Here is a 14,679-nt window from a genome sequence, read left to right as displayed (position 1 = left end):
ATTTGCCTTTCCTCCATGCCTTCTTCCTAGGCCTTCCCTCAGCCTAGATTTTCATTTCTCTGCTCACTTGCGTTCTCTATTATTTCACAATTTTCACCTCCTATTCCTTATATGTCCTGTCCCTCTCTCAGGGCTGTTCCTGAAGAGATAATCCTTGTATTGTAGCTACGAAGAATATCATTATGATAAAAGAGATTGTGCAAAGCCCATATCCCGCATAGCCCGTCTATGCCCCAAGGGCGGCCAATACTGGGCCATCTGCCATTGACCTCCAGGGAGCCTAGTCCCATAGGACACGTAGCTCCCGTCCGGCATAATGACATATGTCATGTCACACAGACGACACTGGAGTTGGTGTGGCAATGTACAAATGACTCCTGGTCAGAAAGACTGGATTCTTCTTAGCAGAAACACTCATTTCTGGGGGAAGACAGTGAGGGAGGGCACATCTGAAACCAAATGTTCATGCTACAATTCTATGCCTATCCAAAGAATGCTGATATAAATGGTATGAAAAGACACCTGAAATTATGAAAGCATGAAGAAATTTATTTCACAGGCCTCACAGAGAGGTGGGATTAACCATGTTGGTCCCCATCCCTGGTGACCCAGACAGGAAACTCCAGAGGCATCAGGGACAGAGGAGACAGGGTCCTGGTGACACATGGATATTACTGTTCCATACTAATGCGGGGCAGAGAGGATTCCGGCTTCCTGCTGGAGACTCCCCAGGCCTGGGTCCTCACCCCTGAGACCCGTATAAAGCCCAAACAGTGCTAGAGTATAGGCAATCCCAAGCCCCCAAAGGCTCCCTTTGAGCTCCACAGAGCCTCCTGCAGCTGCCTGGTGAGAGGCTATCAGATGGCCTCAGGAAGTCCAACCCCTGCTTATGCAACCAGAATCCTGCAAAACTCTGCCAGGTCGAGAGGCAGTCTTTGGAGGCAGCAGAGATAGCAGGCAGTGCAACCGAGGGCTAGGGTGGTCCAGGGCTAACAATGGTACCTGACATAGTCCAAGAGACCTCATACATCAGCATCTCTAGATTAGTAGCTCGCTAGGAAGCCCAGGCTGAGCTCTGAGTCCCAACTTTTATGACATCACAGCAACTGAGAGGTAAGACTGTCCGTCAAGTGGGTCAGACAGCCACACTAGAAGGGCACTTTGCTGAAGGAAACTTAAGGCTTTAAAGGGCTTGAATGGGCCAAGACTGGGTGAAAGAAAAGAAGACCCAAGACATTCTGGGATCAGCAAGGGAAAAGAAATAAGAAGAAAGTGCCAGGGCTACAGGAAGTTCAAAGTTGCCAGAGCCCCAGGTCCCTCATTCACACCTCCTGCCCTGTCAAGGCTCTACTTATTCCCCCACGTGGCCACCTTTGTATACAGAGGTGTTGGGAGGAAGCGGCTACTCTTCATGTAGGCAGAGATCTTCTTCAGTCCCTGAGAGTTAGAAAAGAAAAAGAAAACCAAGATTTAGGTTTGCTCAGAGCCTGAGAGGGCAATCAACTTCCTCTTGGTCACACTGCTAGTCCTTAGCACACATTTGGGATCAGCCTGGCCTCTGTCTCTTCAGTTTTGTACTCTCTCCTGGCACTCCCTTCCTGCCCCCTAACAGGCCTTATCACCCCATCTATACAGACCTGCTCCTTGCACACACAAACTCTGTATTTCCTGGGTTTGCACACTGAATAGGCATGTAGAAGAACAAAGGGACGTGTTGGCAAATGGCCCCTATCTTATCCAGTGACTTGGTAAAACCGGGGTAAAGGTTATAGATACATAGACCAGAAAAGAAAAGTCAGGCTTGCCCTGAGGAGAAAGTCAGCTTCTAGACCTGGTACTGAGCCTCAACCAATCCTGTGTCCGGTCCTGATAAAGGGACCAGGCTCAATGAGAGTTACAAGTGTTATTGGCCTTCTACCACGAGAACGAGCCTCCAGAAAATCTCTAAAGAGTTCAGATTCCGGAGCTGCCTATGATCAAGAAACCAAGTTCACATTGAGCCTAAAGCTGCAACCTTCAACACTCCCCAGCCTCTTCCTCTCAAACTCACCCAGTTCAGACCAAATGACAAGAACTGGCTGAGAAATCACATCACTTGGTAAGGAATGAGACAGGAAAATGAGTTCCAGACTGAAAAGCCCATTGGACCTAGGTCTCCAACCCCCAATTTCTAATACAGAAGATGGCATAGATATCAATCAAGTAGTCTCCAGCGAAACAGGGCTCCCCAGTACCCTGGTGGTAACACACACACACACACACACACACACACACACACACACACACACACCTCCCAGTCTGGTTTGCCTTATATTATCTGATACACGTGGTCCCCAGGAGGGTCTAAGAACCACCTTTTCCTTTCTTACTAGGCATAACTTATACTTCATACAGAAATCAGGAAACAGAAAAATAATGTGGCGAATCTCACAAAAGGAACAGCTGGACACTCAAAAGGAAAAAATGAAAGGCCTGAGGGAGGAGAGCCTATGACACACACCTCAGGATTCAATTCTCTAACAGGAGCCCCACAAAGGTCTTGGCAAAGCATTCAGCAAATCAAGCACAAGTATCCTTTACATCCTGGTACCTCACATAACCCAGTCTGCAGCAGCTACCCGCTGCCCTGAGGAGCAGGAAGCCAACAGCAACTGCAGCCCAGTTCTACTGCTGCAGAAATCTTGAGTGAGTAGGTAACCCTCCAGAGTTTCACATTTCCTTATCTGAGCTGTGGGACAGATGACTTCCCCACCCTCGAGGAAGGCTGTAAAGATGAACTTGGTCTACAGAGACCAGGTGCTGAGCACAGATTATGGGAGAAAGAGAGCGCTCAACTCATGCTACCTACTTTTTTTTTTTTTTATGCTACCTACTCTTCACTTCAACTCCAAGACCAAGAAAACATTAGGGAAAAGTTGACAGCCAAGAGGAAGGAGGATTAGGAAATCACCTCAAAGCGGGTCATGAAGTCCTTCAGATTTGGGAATGCGTCCAGGCACTTGGGTTCGAATATACGGTGTAGGTCCAGGATATCATAAGCAAGGAAATCCACAAAAGTTATCTGCAAAAGGCCAAGAACGAGGGGGCATGAAATTCTGTGCCCCTGGAAAAATGACAACCCCCAGCTTCTTCTCTTTTTACCTTTTCACCAACAAACCACGTCTGCTTCCCCAGGAACTGTGAGAAGAGCTTCATCATCCCAGGGAGCTGCTCCAAGTATTCTCCCTTCAGTTTCTCCTGAAGCAGAAACAGCTATCACCACAGAGTTCCCTGACAGAGCGACCAGGTCAGCAGTACCAGGCATGGTCCTACACGGGGTAGGAAGCCATCTCCATTAAGATGGCCCCAGGCTTTGATTCCACATATCAACACTTATTTACCGGATTCCATGGAGCTCATGCCACCCTTCAAATGATATGGGAAAGTCAGAGAAGAAAAGGACACTGTCCACAATGGGAAATCATCATTCCTGATGTCTAAACCCATGAGTGCCCGGAGCAATGGCAGACACCGGAGCTGATGCCAGGCAGCACCAAAGAAGCAAGAACTGAAAGTACTCAGAGAAGATGGGAGTTCCATATCATAGGTTCCAGAAGAATGAAATATACTTGAGTTTCCCCCATAAACTGAGGAGGATTTGAGGCTGAAGGAAAGGAGAGAAAGACCTTCAGGCTCTTCCTGAGCCACCTATAGAAAAACATGCTACCCCTCTTCCCGTGGGTGTGAAGGAAGCACTGGGAGGGGCTGGGAAGGGTTCCCTGTGAGTCTTCATCCTGGACTTCTTTTTCTGATCCATTGAGTGTACTTGTATTTAATGGACAGCAATGATATGAACTACCTGGTGAGGGCCTAAGCAGAGGGTACAGGTGCAGAACACTTGGGAAACATGACGTCACTATCTAGGGTTTCGGTTGACCCACCAGCTTGCCCCTGCATGATCCAGAAAGCCCCAGTCCTGTCTCTCCCTCTCCAAGCCCTGCCTAGAGACTCAGAACTAAAAAAAAGGTGCCAAAGAGCCCAGTTCCATCTGCATTTCTGGTGACCATTGCAGCTTCCTCTCCTGTTTCTGCCAACAGCCTAAGTCCCTGTTTGAGCATTCAGCTCTTGACCATATTTGGGCACAAACACAGCTTATACTAGACACATCATCACCCCGCACCTACAATCTATGTAATCTCCCTGCTTTCTTTTTGGCACATGACTCCTCTGGCCTCAATCTCTGGGAGTGGAGAGTCCACCCAGGAGTTGCTTTGCTCAAATAAACCTATTCTAGGACATTTTCAATTCAGCTTGATCTAGCTTACTGTGTTGGCAGGGAAACCTATTAATGGAGTACAGAGAACCTGTTATTGAGGAACGTAATGTCTGCTCTGGGAAGTCTGGACTAAGACAGGTAGGGCCTAATAAGAGTGTTCATTTGATATCAGTGTTCTGGGAACTGCTGGTGATAACACAGAACACATCCTGGAGGATAAGTGGCTAAGGAAATCAGAAGGTAGATAAGACCTATGCAGATGGGAATGTGAAAGAGTTGACTCCTGACCCAAACACTGTGTGACCAGCCCAGCACGGGAGTGGGATGAGACTCACAAAGTCTGGGCTGTAACAGACTCTAGCCAGGTCATTGGAGACATCCATGGCCTGGTTCTCCAACATGTCCACACGAATCTTTTCTTCCTCTGTCTCCCCACCTGCAAAACACACAGCACAGACTCACCCTCAGCATCCCTCACCAGTCCAGACAAGGAGATTGTCCCCCATGCCCCACCCTGCAGCCAGCCCCACTCACACAGGTTGTGCTTGCGGGCAATGTAGCGCAGGATGGCGTTGCTCTGGGTGATCTTGTGGGGCCCGTCAATTAAGTAGGGCAGCTGGAAAGACAAGCAGGGACAGTCAGGTGGGATATGAGGTCCCAGCCTCACTTCCCTGGGTTAGGACAGACATGTGGCCATGTGGCCTGGCATTCAGCGTGACCAGCATGGGAAGTCCTCCATGAACACAGTACACACGGAATGGAAGAGCTGGGACACAGCCCATCACACTGGGCAACCACCAGGAATGGGAGCAGGAGAGCAGAAGCTCTGACCCCAAACCCCCTCAGCCAGTCAAGGAGATGAGGTGAGGACTCCATGCCTTCCCTCAAGCCTCCCCTTCCCTGCACCTACATTGGGAAAGTCCAGGCCCAGCTTGAACTTCTCACTCAGCCATTGGCTTCTATCATAGTCAGGAGCTGTGGTTGATAAGGTTACATAAAAAGAAATCAGCCTAGTGTCCAAGACGCCTATTCCAGGGACCCAACCTCCTAAAGCAGGGAATTGCAGCCTCACACACTGAATCTCACTATCTAAGGTTACAGAGATGAGGAGTGCTTGGGGCTGTGGGTCCTACATCTCTAAAACTTACTAACGGTTCAGGCAAGTCTTCATGGGGAATGTGATCTAATTTCAACAGCAGTGGGACCCACCCTCCATTACCAGGATTCCGTATTAAGATCAAGCCCACCCTCTGGAGGTTTCTGGAAGAGGAAGATTCTAAGCCCACCTGGAGGAGCCCTGTCATGTAATGTAGGTCAGAAACGGGCTGCTAAGCACCAATAGACAGGGGTAAGGGGTAAGGAAGACGTTTGACCAGAAGATGGCATTACCGCCGCCCATGACGTATCTCTTCTCCTCATAGCTTGTGTCTGTGTATTCCAGGAGCAGGCGAATAGCATGAGCCAGCTGTAGAGATAGGTCAGGAATGGGGCCTGGGGATTTCTATGTGACCTCACCTCCCGCCAAGTTAGTACACATAGGCGCACGCACCAGCAAGCACGTGTGCAGGATTCTGAGCCAGACAAGCAAAGGAATTCCTCTAGGACCCGCCCCCTCACCGCTTCCCTCATTCTAGCCCCGAGGCGATTCTTTTCACCGTCAGGTGGGCGCTCACCCCACGGATGTCCCAGTAACCCAGTGTCATAGGCATGGTGCTGGTGCTGTTGGTGTCAGGGATTGAGTCCACTGGTCTCCGGGATGAGCACCTTTGACTTTACCCTCCTGTTCTATGATAGCTGGGCGGGGCTGGTGCACCGCACGGTCCTGCAACACACTCCCAGCAACGAGGATCTACGCCTTCACCTATGGAAGCAAAGTTAATGAGCTCCACCCCCAAAAGACCGGAAAGCTGCTGCGATTCCGCCCGAAGTCCCACCCCTATCCTCCTGCCCAGTGCGCAGAAGCAGAGCATTGGTGAGCCGCTCACTTGGCCAGACAGCTAGGGCTGCTCGCCTTGCTGCCCTGGGTTGTGGCAGAGTCAGGCCACAAGGGAGTCCCCAACCCGAGAGTGTTGATTAGGCACCTCATCCCTGTGGTCAAACAAAGCAGATTCCTGCAGGTTCTGCTGAAGCCTTTGTCCGGAGATGATGTTTCTCTGCCTAGCAGAAAGCAGTCTCTGTTCAGAAGTACATGTAAATTCAAAGAGATTTTTTCTATCACAAACCTCTGATCCAAAAAATGTGGGAAAATGGAAATTTTGAAGGTTCAAACATGTTCAGGACGTCTGCTTATATTATTCAAGGACTTAAAATGAGTCACTTGTCTCTCTGTTTTGTGACCACCCGATTATTTTTACAGACCTAACACTTCCTGGAAGGTCGGAGGGTTTACAGGGAACCCTCCCTCCCCCCTCAGCTGTGAGGCTCTCAGGGTCAGCTTCTAGCAATTGCCATCAAGAAAAGATGCCTGAGATGTCTATCGCTGCTGTTCATAGCAGAGTGTACTGTTCCCAACACCGGTTTTTATATGTGTACAAAGACTGTGTCTGGAGGACGGGGGAAGTGGGCTCTCCTTTTGATCAGCAGGGATAACTTAGTCACTGCTTTTTTTGTGTGTGTTTTGTGTTTGTTTTTGTTTTGTTTGTTTGTTTTTTTGAGACAGGGTTTCTCTATGGTTTTAGAGCCTGTCCTGGAACTACCTCTGTAGACCAGGCTGGTCTCAAACTCACAGAGATCCGCCTGCCTCTGCCTCCCTCCCAAGTGCTGGGATTAAACGCGTGCACCACCAGACTCCTGCACGGCCTCGGCCTGGGTGGTGGCGCACGCCTTTAATCCCAGCACTTGGGAGGCAGAGGCAGGAGGATCTCTGGGAGTTCGAGGCCAGCCTGGTCTACAAGAGCTAGTTCCAGGACAGGAACCAAAAGCTACGGAGAAACCCTGTCTCAAAAATCAAAAAAAAAAAAAAAAAAAAAGAGTCCTGCAGGGTCATCAGATAATAATTTTAAGCTCCACTGGAATTCTATGGGATTTCTTAGGTATATAGGGCCCATCTTTAACCAAAATGTGCTAAGTGACAGGTGACTATACCTAAAATTCTTACTACTGTTAAAACTATACTGTGGCATTGCATTATGATAAAAAAATATCTCATATTCTAAGAGACTGAGACTTTTGCTGGCTGTCATCTAGCACAATAATCTTAAAGTCTGGACTTGTCTTAGCCACTTTTCTATTGTGTGAAAATGCATCATGACCAAGGCAATTTATAGAAGAAGGCATCCTGCATGTTGGTTCACCACGTTTTTTACGTGGTTGCTTTCCTTCCTTATCTTCTGTTTCCTACCCATTATCAAAAGGTAGAACTGTTTCTCCAAGTTTCCACTGTTGCTGACTATTGGATGTGTTTACTGAGGCTTCACTATGTAGCCCTGGCCAGGCTGGAACTCATTATGTAGTCTAGGGTGCTCTCAACTCAGAGATCTGCCTTCTGCAAAGTTTTGATGAATGTATTTTGTTCCAGTCCTACTATGAAAGTTGACCCCATTATTTCTTCTTGGTCTTTTCCCAAATTATCTGTGCTTGCCTCATTTTTGGAGGGTTTCTGGTTATCCTTACATAAACCTGATTTCTTGGTAGATGATAGTTTAATTATCTAGAACATTCTAAGAACTGGTTGGAATCAGAGTAAGTTAGTGTGCAGAAAAAGAGGTTGCCCTCAGGGCTGGAGAGATGGCTCAGTGGTTAAGAGCATTGCCTGCTCTTCCAAAGGTCCTGAGTTCAATTCCCAACAACCACATGGTGGCTCACAACCATCTGTAATAAGGTTTGGTGCCCTCTTCTGGCCTTCGGCATACACACAGATAGACTATTGTATACATAATAAATAATAAATAAATATAAAAAAAAGAGACAAGTGATATTGACTAACAGAGAAAGGAGATTTATTCAACAGGGCCACATTGGAAAGAAGAAAAGGCGAGGTCACATGTCGCTCAAGTCTGTCTTGGGTGTACTGGTGTGAGGATTGATCCCGCCCAGCCCTCGCCATTTTTGGGCTCTGGTTTGTCTCACCTGGAGGTCTGACCAGTGTTGCCCTGTGTGAAATCTGACACACTGACCAGTGTGAAATCTCTTCATGGGAGGCAAGATTCTCCTCTGGCTGGCACTAGGACTTCAGCCTTTCCCTTTCTTCATTGTGGGGCTCCTGGGAAATTTTGTTTTTAATTTTCGAAGTTTTCGTTTCAAGAGTATGGTAGTACAAGCAAGTGCCTCTCTTCCCAACACCTTCTGCCAGGGCCATTACAGCACCATCCAGGCTACCCAGCTACAGAAAACAAACAGAAAGCTAACTTGTCCCCTGAGAGTTGAGACCAAGCTTCCTGCTGCGGCCTTGGACACCAGCAATGCAGGTGCTACGGCCTTTGGACCCCCGGATCTGTGCCATCAATCCCACATCCTGGCTCTTTTAGCTAGTCTCCCTTCACCCTGCTTATCAGCACCAGGTTTTACAAACTGCTGTGTCACGTTTCTCAAGTTTGCATCACTCCAAATCCTGGAAGCATAGCTTATGTGAAGCCCTTCGTCATTCCAATTCATGGCAAGCTTTTGCTTTTCTGCAAATTTTACTCTTTGGATGTCCAGTATCATCAGCTCAGTCACGGACTGTGTGTGAGCACTGCCCATGCATGGAAAGATGTTGAAACGTCCTCGGTAAGTGAGGACATGGTTTTTGTACATCTGCCTTGTGGAAGACGATGGTTTGAAGGGTTCCACTTCTTTGGTCAAGCACTTCTGCAATGGTGACTTGCTGAGACTTTGGCTTTGTTCTGTACTTGTAGTATTGGGGATGAATGCAGAGCTTCACACACGTAAAGATGTACCACTAAGCTATACTCCCCCACCCTGTGTTTCTCTCTCCTCTCTCTCTCTCTCTCTCTCTCTCTCTCTCTCTCTCTCTCTCTCTCTCTCTCTCCTTCCAGACTGCTAGTCACTGCAATTAGGAGAAGCCTGTCTCTTGCTCCTGCTCCATGCCTTCCTTGCCACGGTGGGCTCTACCCCTCTGGGACTGTAAGCTAAAATTAACCTTTCCTTCCTGAAGCTCTAGTCAGGGTGTCTAATCACAGCCCCAGTGAAGCATCACCTCCCCCTCTGATGCCCTCCCTTCATCCTCCCCTGGCCATCAGAGTGCTGCTTCTGCCAGATGTGCTGGTGCAGGTGGGAAGAGAGAAAGCAGAGCTCTGTGGGTTCCGGGCCAACTTGGTCTATATAGCAAATTTCCCTTTCCAATAAACCATTCCTCTACTTCTTCGTACGAACAAAAAGGACAGAGATGCTAGACCACAGACCTCCTAGCTGCCTTCTCTGTCTCAGAAATTAAGGCCACGGCTCCTCTGCCGCCGGATCTCCACCTCCCGTGTGCGCAAAGGGAACTCAGAGACAAACATTCTGTACCCCCATTCTGAGCAAACAGCTCTGATGACCCCACCCCCGAAACCAGCTTTGACTTGTGGCCAGTCTCCCCCACCCCCACCCCCACCCCTAGGGAAAATTCTAAAAGTAAGACATTTCCAGCTCTTCCTCGCTCTAGACCCTTGCTTTCATGTCCGATCTCTTTCTCTCTCCTTCTAGGTCTGCCATCATGTTGTATGTGGCTGTCGTTCTCCTACTCTTCCTTAATGAAGCTCCCCGCCAGGTTCCAAAGGGGACCTCTTCTGTTAGTCACTTTGTGTTGCCGCGATAAAATACCATGACCACAAAGCAACATGTGGGTGAAAGAGTTCGAGTGTTTGGTTCCAGAGGGAAAGTCTGTAAGGGTCGAGGAGCCCTGGCAGCCAGCAAGCAGCAGAAGCAGAGAGGGCACGCCTTCAGCTGCGAGCACGGAGCAGAGGAGAGCAACAGCAACGTGGAGCAGGGCTCTAAATGCAAAACCCATCTCCAGTGACCAACTGGCTTCTTCCAGCAGGGTCTCACCTCCTACAGGGAGCGTAACCTTCCCAAACAGCGCCACCAAGTAGAGGAGGCCTAGACGGTTACAGCCTGAGAATCCCCTATGAAGACCTGCCCCTGAGACTAGCTAACCCCAGACTGCTAAACAGGAAAACCCTGACATCCCACAGTTCCTAAGCCTTCTGATTATCTGTAGCCGCGGCTGCAAACTGAAGTAACTAGTTTGTTGTACAGACTTAAAGGCCCACGAGGTTTCTGGCATCAACAACTCCTACAGTGCCCCCTGGTGTCCAAATGCGCAACTACAAATCAGCGGCCCTAAGGTTCTTTTAGCCCATTCCGTGGAAGAGATGTGGCACAGCTAGTTCCAAGACAGCTAGAGCTATTAGACAGAGAAACCCTGTCTTGAAAAAACAAAACAAAAAAAGAATAAAACAGGTTATCATCTCACAAAAAGCCCCTTGGCCATTAGCATAGAAAGGCCATGCTGCCCAGCAAAAGGCCATGTCAGCCCATGGAAGGAGGCCCTTCCGCAGGCACAAGGCACTGGACTGCAAAGTAGCGCATCTCTGACCGGGGCCACATTGATACAGGGGTGATGCAGACGATTCGTGCTTCTCAGAACCATGCTTCAACTCCCTGTACCACACATCATTCTTGGCCGACATCTTTACGCACACTGTGTTTGGTATTTTGAGTCTTTATTGTAGATGGCTCAGTGGTTGGCTTAGCAACTGGAGGATTGGTCATCTCTAGACACCCACCTGAGGATCTGTCCTGTGAGGCTGCGTCCCCCAGGAGCCTCCTGAACACCTGAAATTAATCTCACCCACTGTGGCCTCTGCTAATCTAGCCACACAGCCTGGGCCCTCCACACGGACTGTCAATGCTCTCCTCCCCATGTCTGTCCCCTCAGGAGCTTTTGACTCCAAGGCCTGAGAGAAGAATGGTTACAGAGCAGTTAACTACAGAAAAGCCATCTCCTGGGCCACCTCAGGAAACAGGGTTGTCTGGTGAAAGATGGGCAGCCGAAAGGCAAGGGGACCAGAAAGCAGCTCAAAGACCCACACTGAGAGACCAAAGACACCAATGGTAAAACATCAGAGAAGCAGCCTGGGAGAAGTGACAGCTGAGCGACAGAAGCTCAGCAGTTGGAGGACCATGGAGGACAGCTGGATGACGTAGAGGAGTAGGGGAAGTAGGAAATGTGTGTGTGTGTGCGTGTGTGCGCGTGTGTGTGCGCGCACGTGTCAGACAGAGGACCCCTTCTGGTGGCGTTACTTGACACCAACCCTCTGCCCTTTACTTTAAAGACAGATTCTCTCCCTGGCCTGGAATTTACCAAATATCCTTGGATATTAAATCTAGACCAGTAAGCCTCAAGGCTTTTCCTGTCTCACCTCCCCAGCACAGGGATTAGAAGAGCGAATCAGGAGCCTAGTGGTGGTGGTGTACACCCTGAATCCCAGCACTCAGGAGGCAGAGGCCGGCGGATTTCTGAGAGAGAGAGAGAAAAGAAAAGAAAAAGAAAGTGTACCTCACCATGTATAGCTTTTTTCTTTCTTTCTTTCTTTCTTTCTTTCTTTCTTTCTTTCTTTCTTTCTTTCTTTTTTTAATGTGAGTTCCAGGGATTGAACACTGGTCCTTGGACTTAAAAGACAGACACTTTACCTCCTGAGCCATCCCCCCAGCCACTGGTGACCTGCTTATTAAAAAATGATTCTAGTGGCATCAACTGAAGAAAGGAGTGTAAAATTAATGAATATAAGCAGAATAAAAAGTTAGCCTGGGTGGCCCCTGGCAGAGTTGATAACGCAGAAGAAAATGCAAGGCAGAACAGGCTAGTCAGAATCTGGTGACAGATCAAGGGGCTGTGTGCTCTTCTGCTTTGTCACAACCTGTAAACGTCTCCCGGAAGCACCTGTGTGTCACCGTGTCTTGATGCGAAATTCAGTTACTCCGAGATAGCTTCATCTGCAAAGTTCTAGGGGTTTCTAGAACACAGAAGTGGTATACCACAGTGACTCGCCTTGGAGTCTAAAGTCAAATAGACATGAATTTGGAGCCTAGCTCTACATCGCAACACAGAACAGCCAGAAAATCCCTTAATCTGTAGATTAGAGCGTCCATCTGTGAGATGTAGATAATAAAGGAGCTACTGTCCAGTGGGCTGTGCAAATCTGAAAAGGAAAGTAATTCCGGGATGGAAACATGATGAACAGAATGTTGGTCAGCTGGTGGGGGCTGGGAGCTCAAGAGTTTGCGAGAAGGGCCGCAGCCAGCCAGTGGGTCTAGGTCTCCATTGTTACTCCCAAAGCCTTCTAAGAGCCGGGCGGTGGTGGTGCACGCCTTTAATCCCAGCACTTGGGAGGCAGAGGCAGGCGGATCTCTGTGAGTTCGAGACCAGCCTGGTCTACAAAGGGAGTTCCAGGACAAGCTCCAAAGCTACAGAGAAACCCTGTCTCGAAAAACCAAAAAAAAAAAAAAAAAAACCAAAGCCTTCTAAGATCCATGCTCACGGCGGCTCCTCCAGGGGGCGCTCTGGGCCAAGATCAGCCTGTGCAGCAGGAACAGAGGAGGAGGTCCTGGGAGTTAAAAGAGACACTGGCATGCTTGCCTTCAAACGTGTGCCCAGATACACCCTCATTCCCCTCCACCCTCACCCTGGACCCCAACATCCCCGTTTCTCACTTAGGCCTTTTTGCAGGGCCTGACAAAAGTCCCAGAGGGAGCTCAAAGGGCACACAATGGGCCAGGAGTCTGATGCTGACCCTCACCCGGCTCACTTCCTAGCCCTGAGACTGGCGAGGTATGTAGCCACTCAGTTGTCTACGTCATTATCCCGAACAATTCTGACCCCGCCATGCTCCGAAAGGCTTAAGGCTGTTGGTAGGAATAATCCCACTCCTGTTTAACCCGCAACAGTCTAGTGAAAGCTAAAATGTGAAATGCCAAGTGCCACTAAACAGATATGGTTATGATTATTTTCCCCAAAAAGTAATTTACCTAAACTTTTCTAGGTCTCCCAACAGAATTTCTGACACAAGCACTGAATTGTGCAAGTCCCGTGTTCAAACTCAGCTTTAAATACATAGATTTTGGTGGCGCACGCCTTTAATCCCAGCACTCAGGAGGCAGAGGCAGGCGGATCTCTGTGAGTTTGAGGCCAGCCTGGTCTAGAAGAGCTAGTTCCAGGACAGGAACCAAAAAGCTACGTAAAAACCCTGTCTCGAAAAAAAAATAAATAAACAAAATAAATACATAGACTTTGATCCTACAACAGACCCTCGCGAGAGAGACTGAGCTGGGGTTCGGATGTGAACATCATGCAGGGGCCCATGTGTTAAAGGCTTGCTCCCTAGCCTTTGGCACCAGTGGGTAGAAAATGGCAAAATTTTTAAGACGGAGGGCCTCCCTGGAAGAAGTTAGGTAATTGGTGATGTGCCCTTGAAGAGGATATTGGGACCCTCCCCTCCTCCTGCGTGATGCTTCCTGGCCTCCGTGATCTAAAGGGACCTCTCAGTCTGCGTTCCCTCTACTGTATTGTGAGTATTGTGCTGTCACCGGTCCACAGCAAAAGGAGCAGGCAGCCGGGGATGCAGGCCTCTGAATGCGAGCCAAAACCAACTTCTGCTTTTAAGTTATCCCAGGTGTTCTGCCCTGGCGACAGAGATAAGAGTCCACATAATTTCCTCAGGAGCTCACGCTAGTGAGTGACAGTGTACCTTGAAACTGAGTTTTTTTGTTTTTTTTTTTTTTTTTTTTTTTTTTGGTTTTTCGAGACAGGGTTTCTCTGTGGTTTTGGAGCCTGTCCTGGAACTAGCTCTTGTAGACCAGGCTGGTCTCGAACTCACAGAGATCCACCTGCCTCTGCCTCCCGAGTGCTGGGATTAAAGGCGTGCGCCACCACCGCCCGGCTTGAAACTGAGTTTTAACCCGAAACACGTACCTCCGTGGGGCCCAGTGTTCGGCAGCAGGGAAGTTTGTCACCATCTCTCAGCATGTCTTTTGTCAGACTGCCAGCCAGTCATGACACTGGGTATTTATGCCACCCTGTCTTAACTATTGGTCTTTTTAAACACACACATACACATGCACGTGTTAAGGGCCAGAAGACAACCTCAGGTATAATCCTTAAGAACACTGTCCACAGGTCATCGAACCCCGGGGAGCCTCCTGCCCAGCACTGGAATTCCAAACAGGTGCCCTCAAGCCCAACATTTTTGTTGTTGTTTGATTGGTTTTGTTTTTTTTTTTTGAAACAGGGTTTCTCTGTGTAGCCCTGACTATCCTGGAACTCACTATGTTCAAGCTGGCCTCAGACTCAGAGATCCGCCTGCCTCTGCCTCCTGAGTGCTGGGATTAAAGGCGTGTGCCACAACTACCTAGCAAGCCCAGGATTTTCTTCTGTAGATTCTGGCACCTGAACTCAGGTCCTTGTACTTGAAAGGCAAAGGTTTTATCAACTAAGTTATCTTTCT

At 48.8% G+C, this 14,679-nt stretch overlaps 1 protein-coding gene across 1 annotated transcript; it reads right to left on the bottom strand.

The window, feature by feature from the left end:
* Window positions 1-528: 528 nt before the first annotated feature.
* Window positions 529-6,147, bottom strand: Gstm4 (glutathione S-transferase mu 4). The gene is made up of 8 exons (XM_075981624.1): window positions 5,929-6,147; window positions 5,645-5,720; window positions 5,166-5,230; window positions 4,790-4,871; window positions 4,591-4,691; window positions 3,142-3,237; window positions 2,951-3,061; window positions 529-1,437 (listed from the first exon to the last, which is right to left on the bottom strand). The coding sequence occupies exons 1-8, from the start codon at window positions 5,962-5,964 to the stop codon at window positions 1,348-1,350; spliced, it is 657 nt and encodes a 218-aa protein (XP_075837739.1). The 5' UTR covers window positions 5,965-6,147; the 3' UTR covers window positions 529-1,347.
* Window positions 6,148-14,679: the final 8,532 nt, after the last annotated feature.

Source organism: Microtus pennsylvanicus, chromosome 7 (genome assembly GCF_037038515.1).
Source record: "Microtus pennsylvanicus isolate mMicPen1 chromosome 7, mMicPen1.hap1, whole genome shotgun sequence".
Classification (NCBI taxonomy): domain Eukaryota; kingdom Metazoa; phylum Chordata; class Mammalia; order Rodentia; family Cricetidae; genus Microtus; species Microtus pennsylvanicus.
This window is presented reverse-complemented; position numbering and strand designations above follow the sequence as displayed.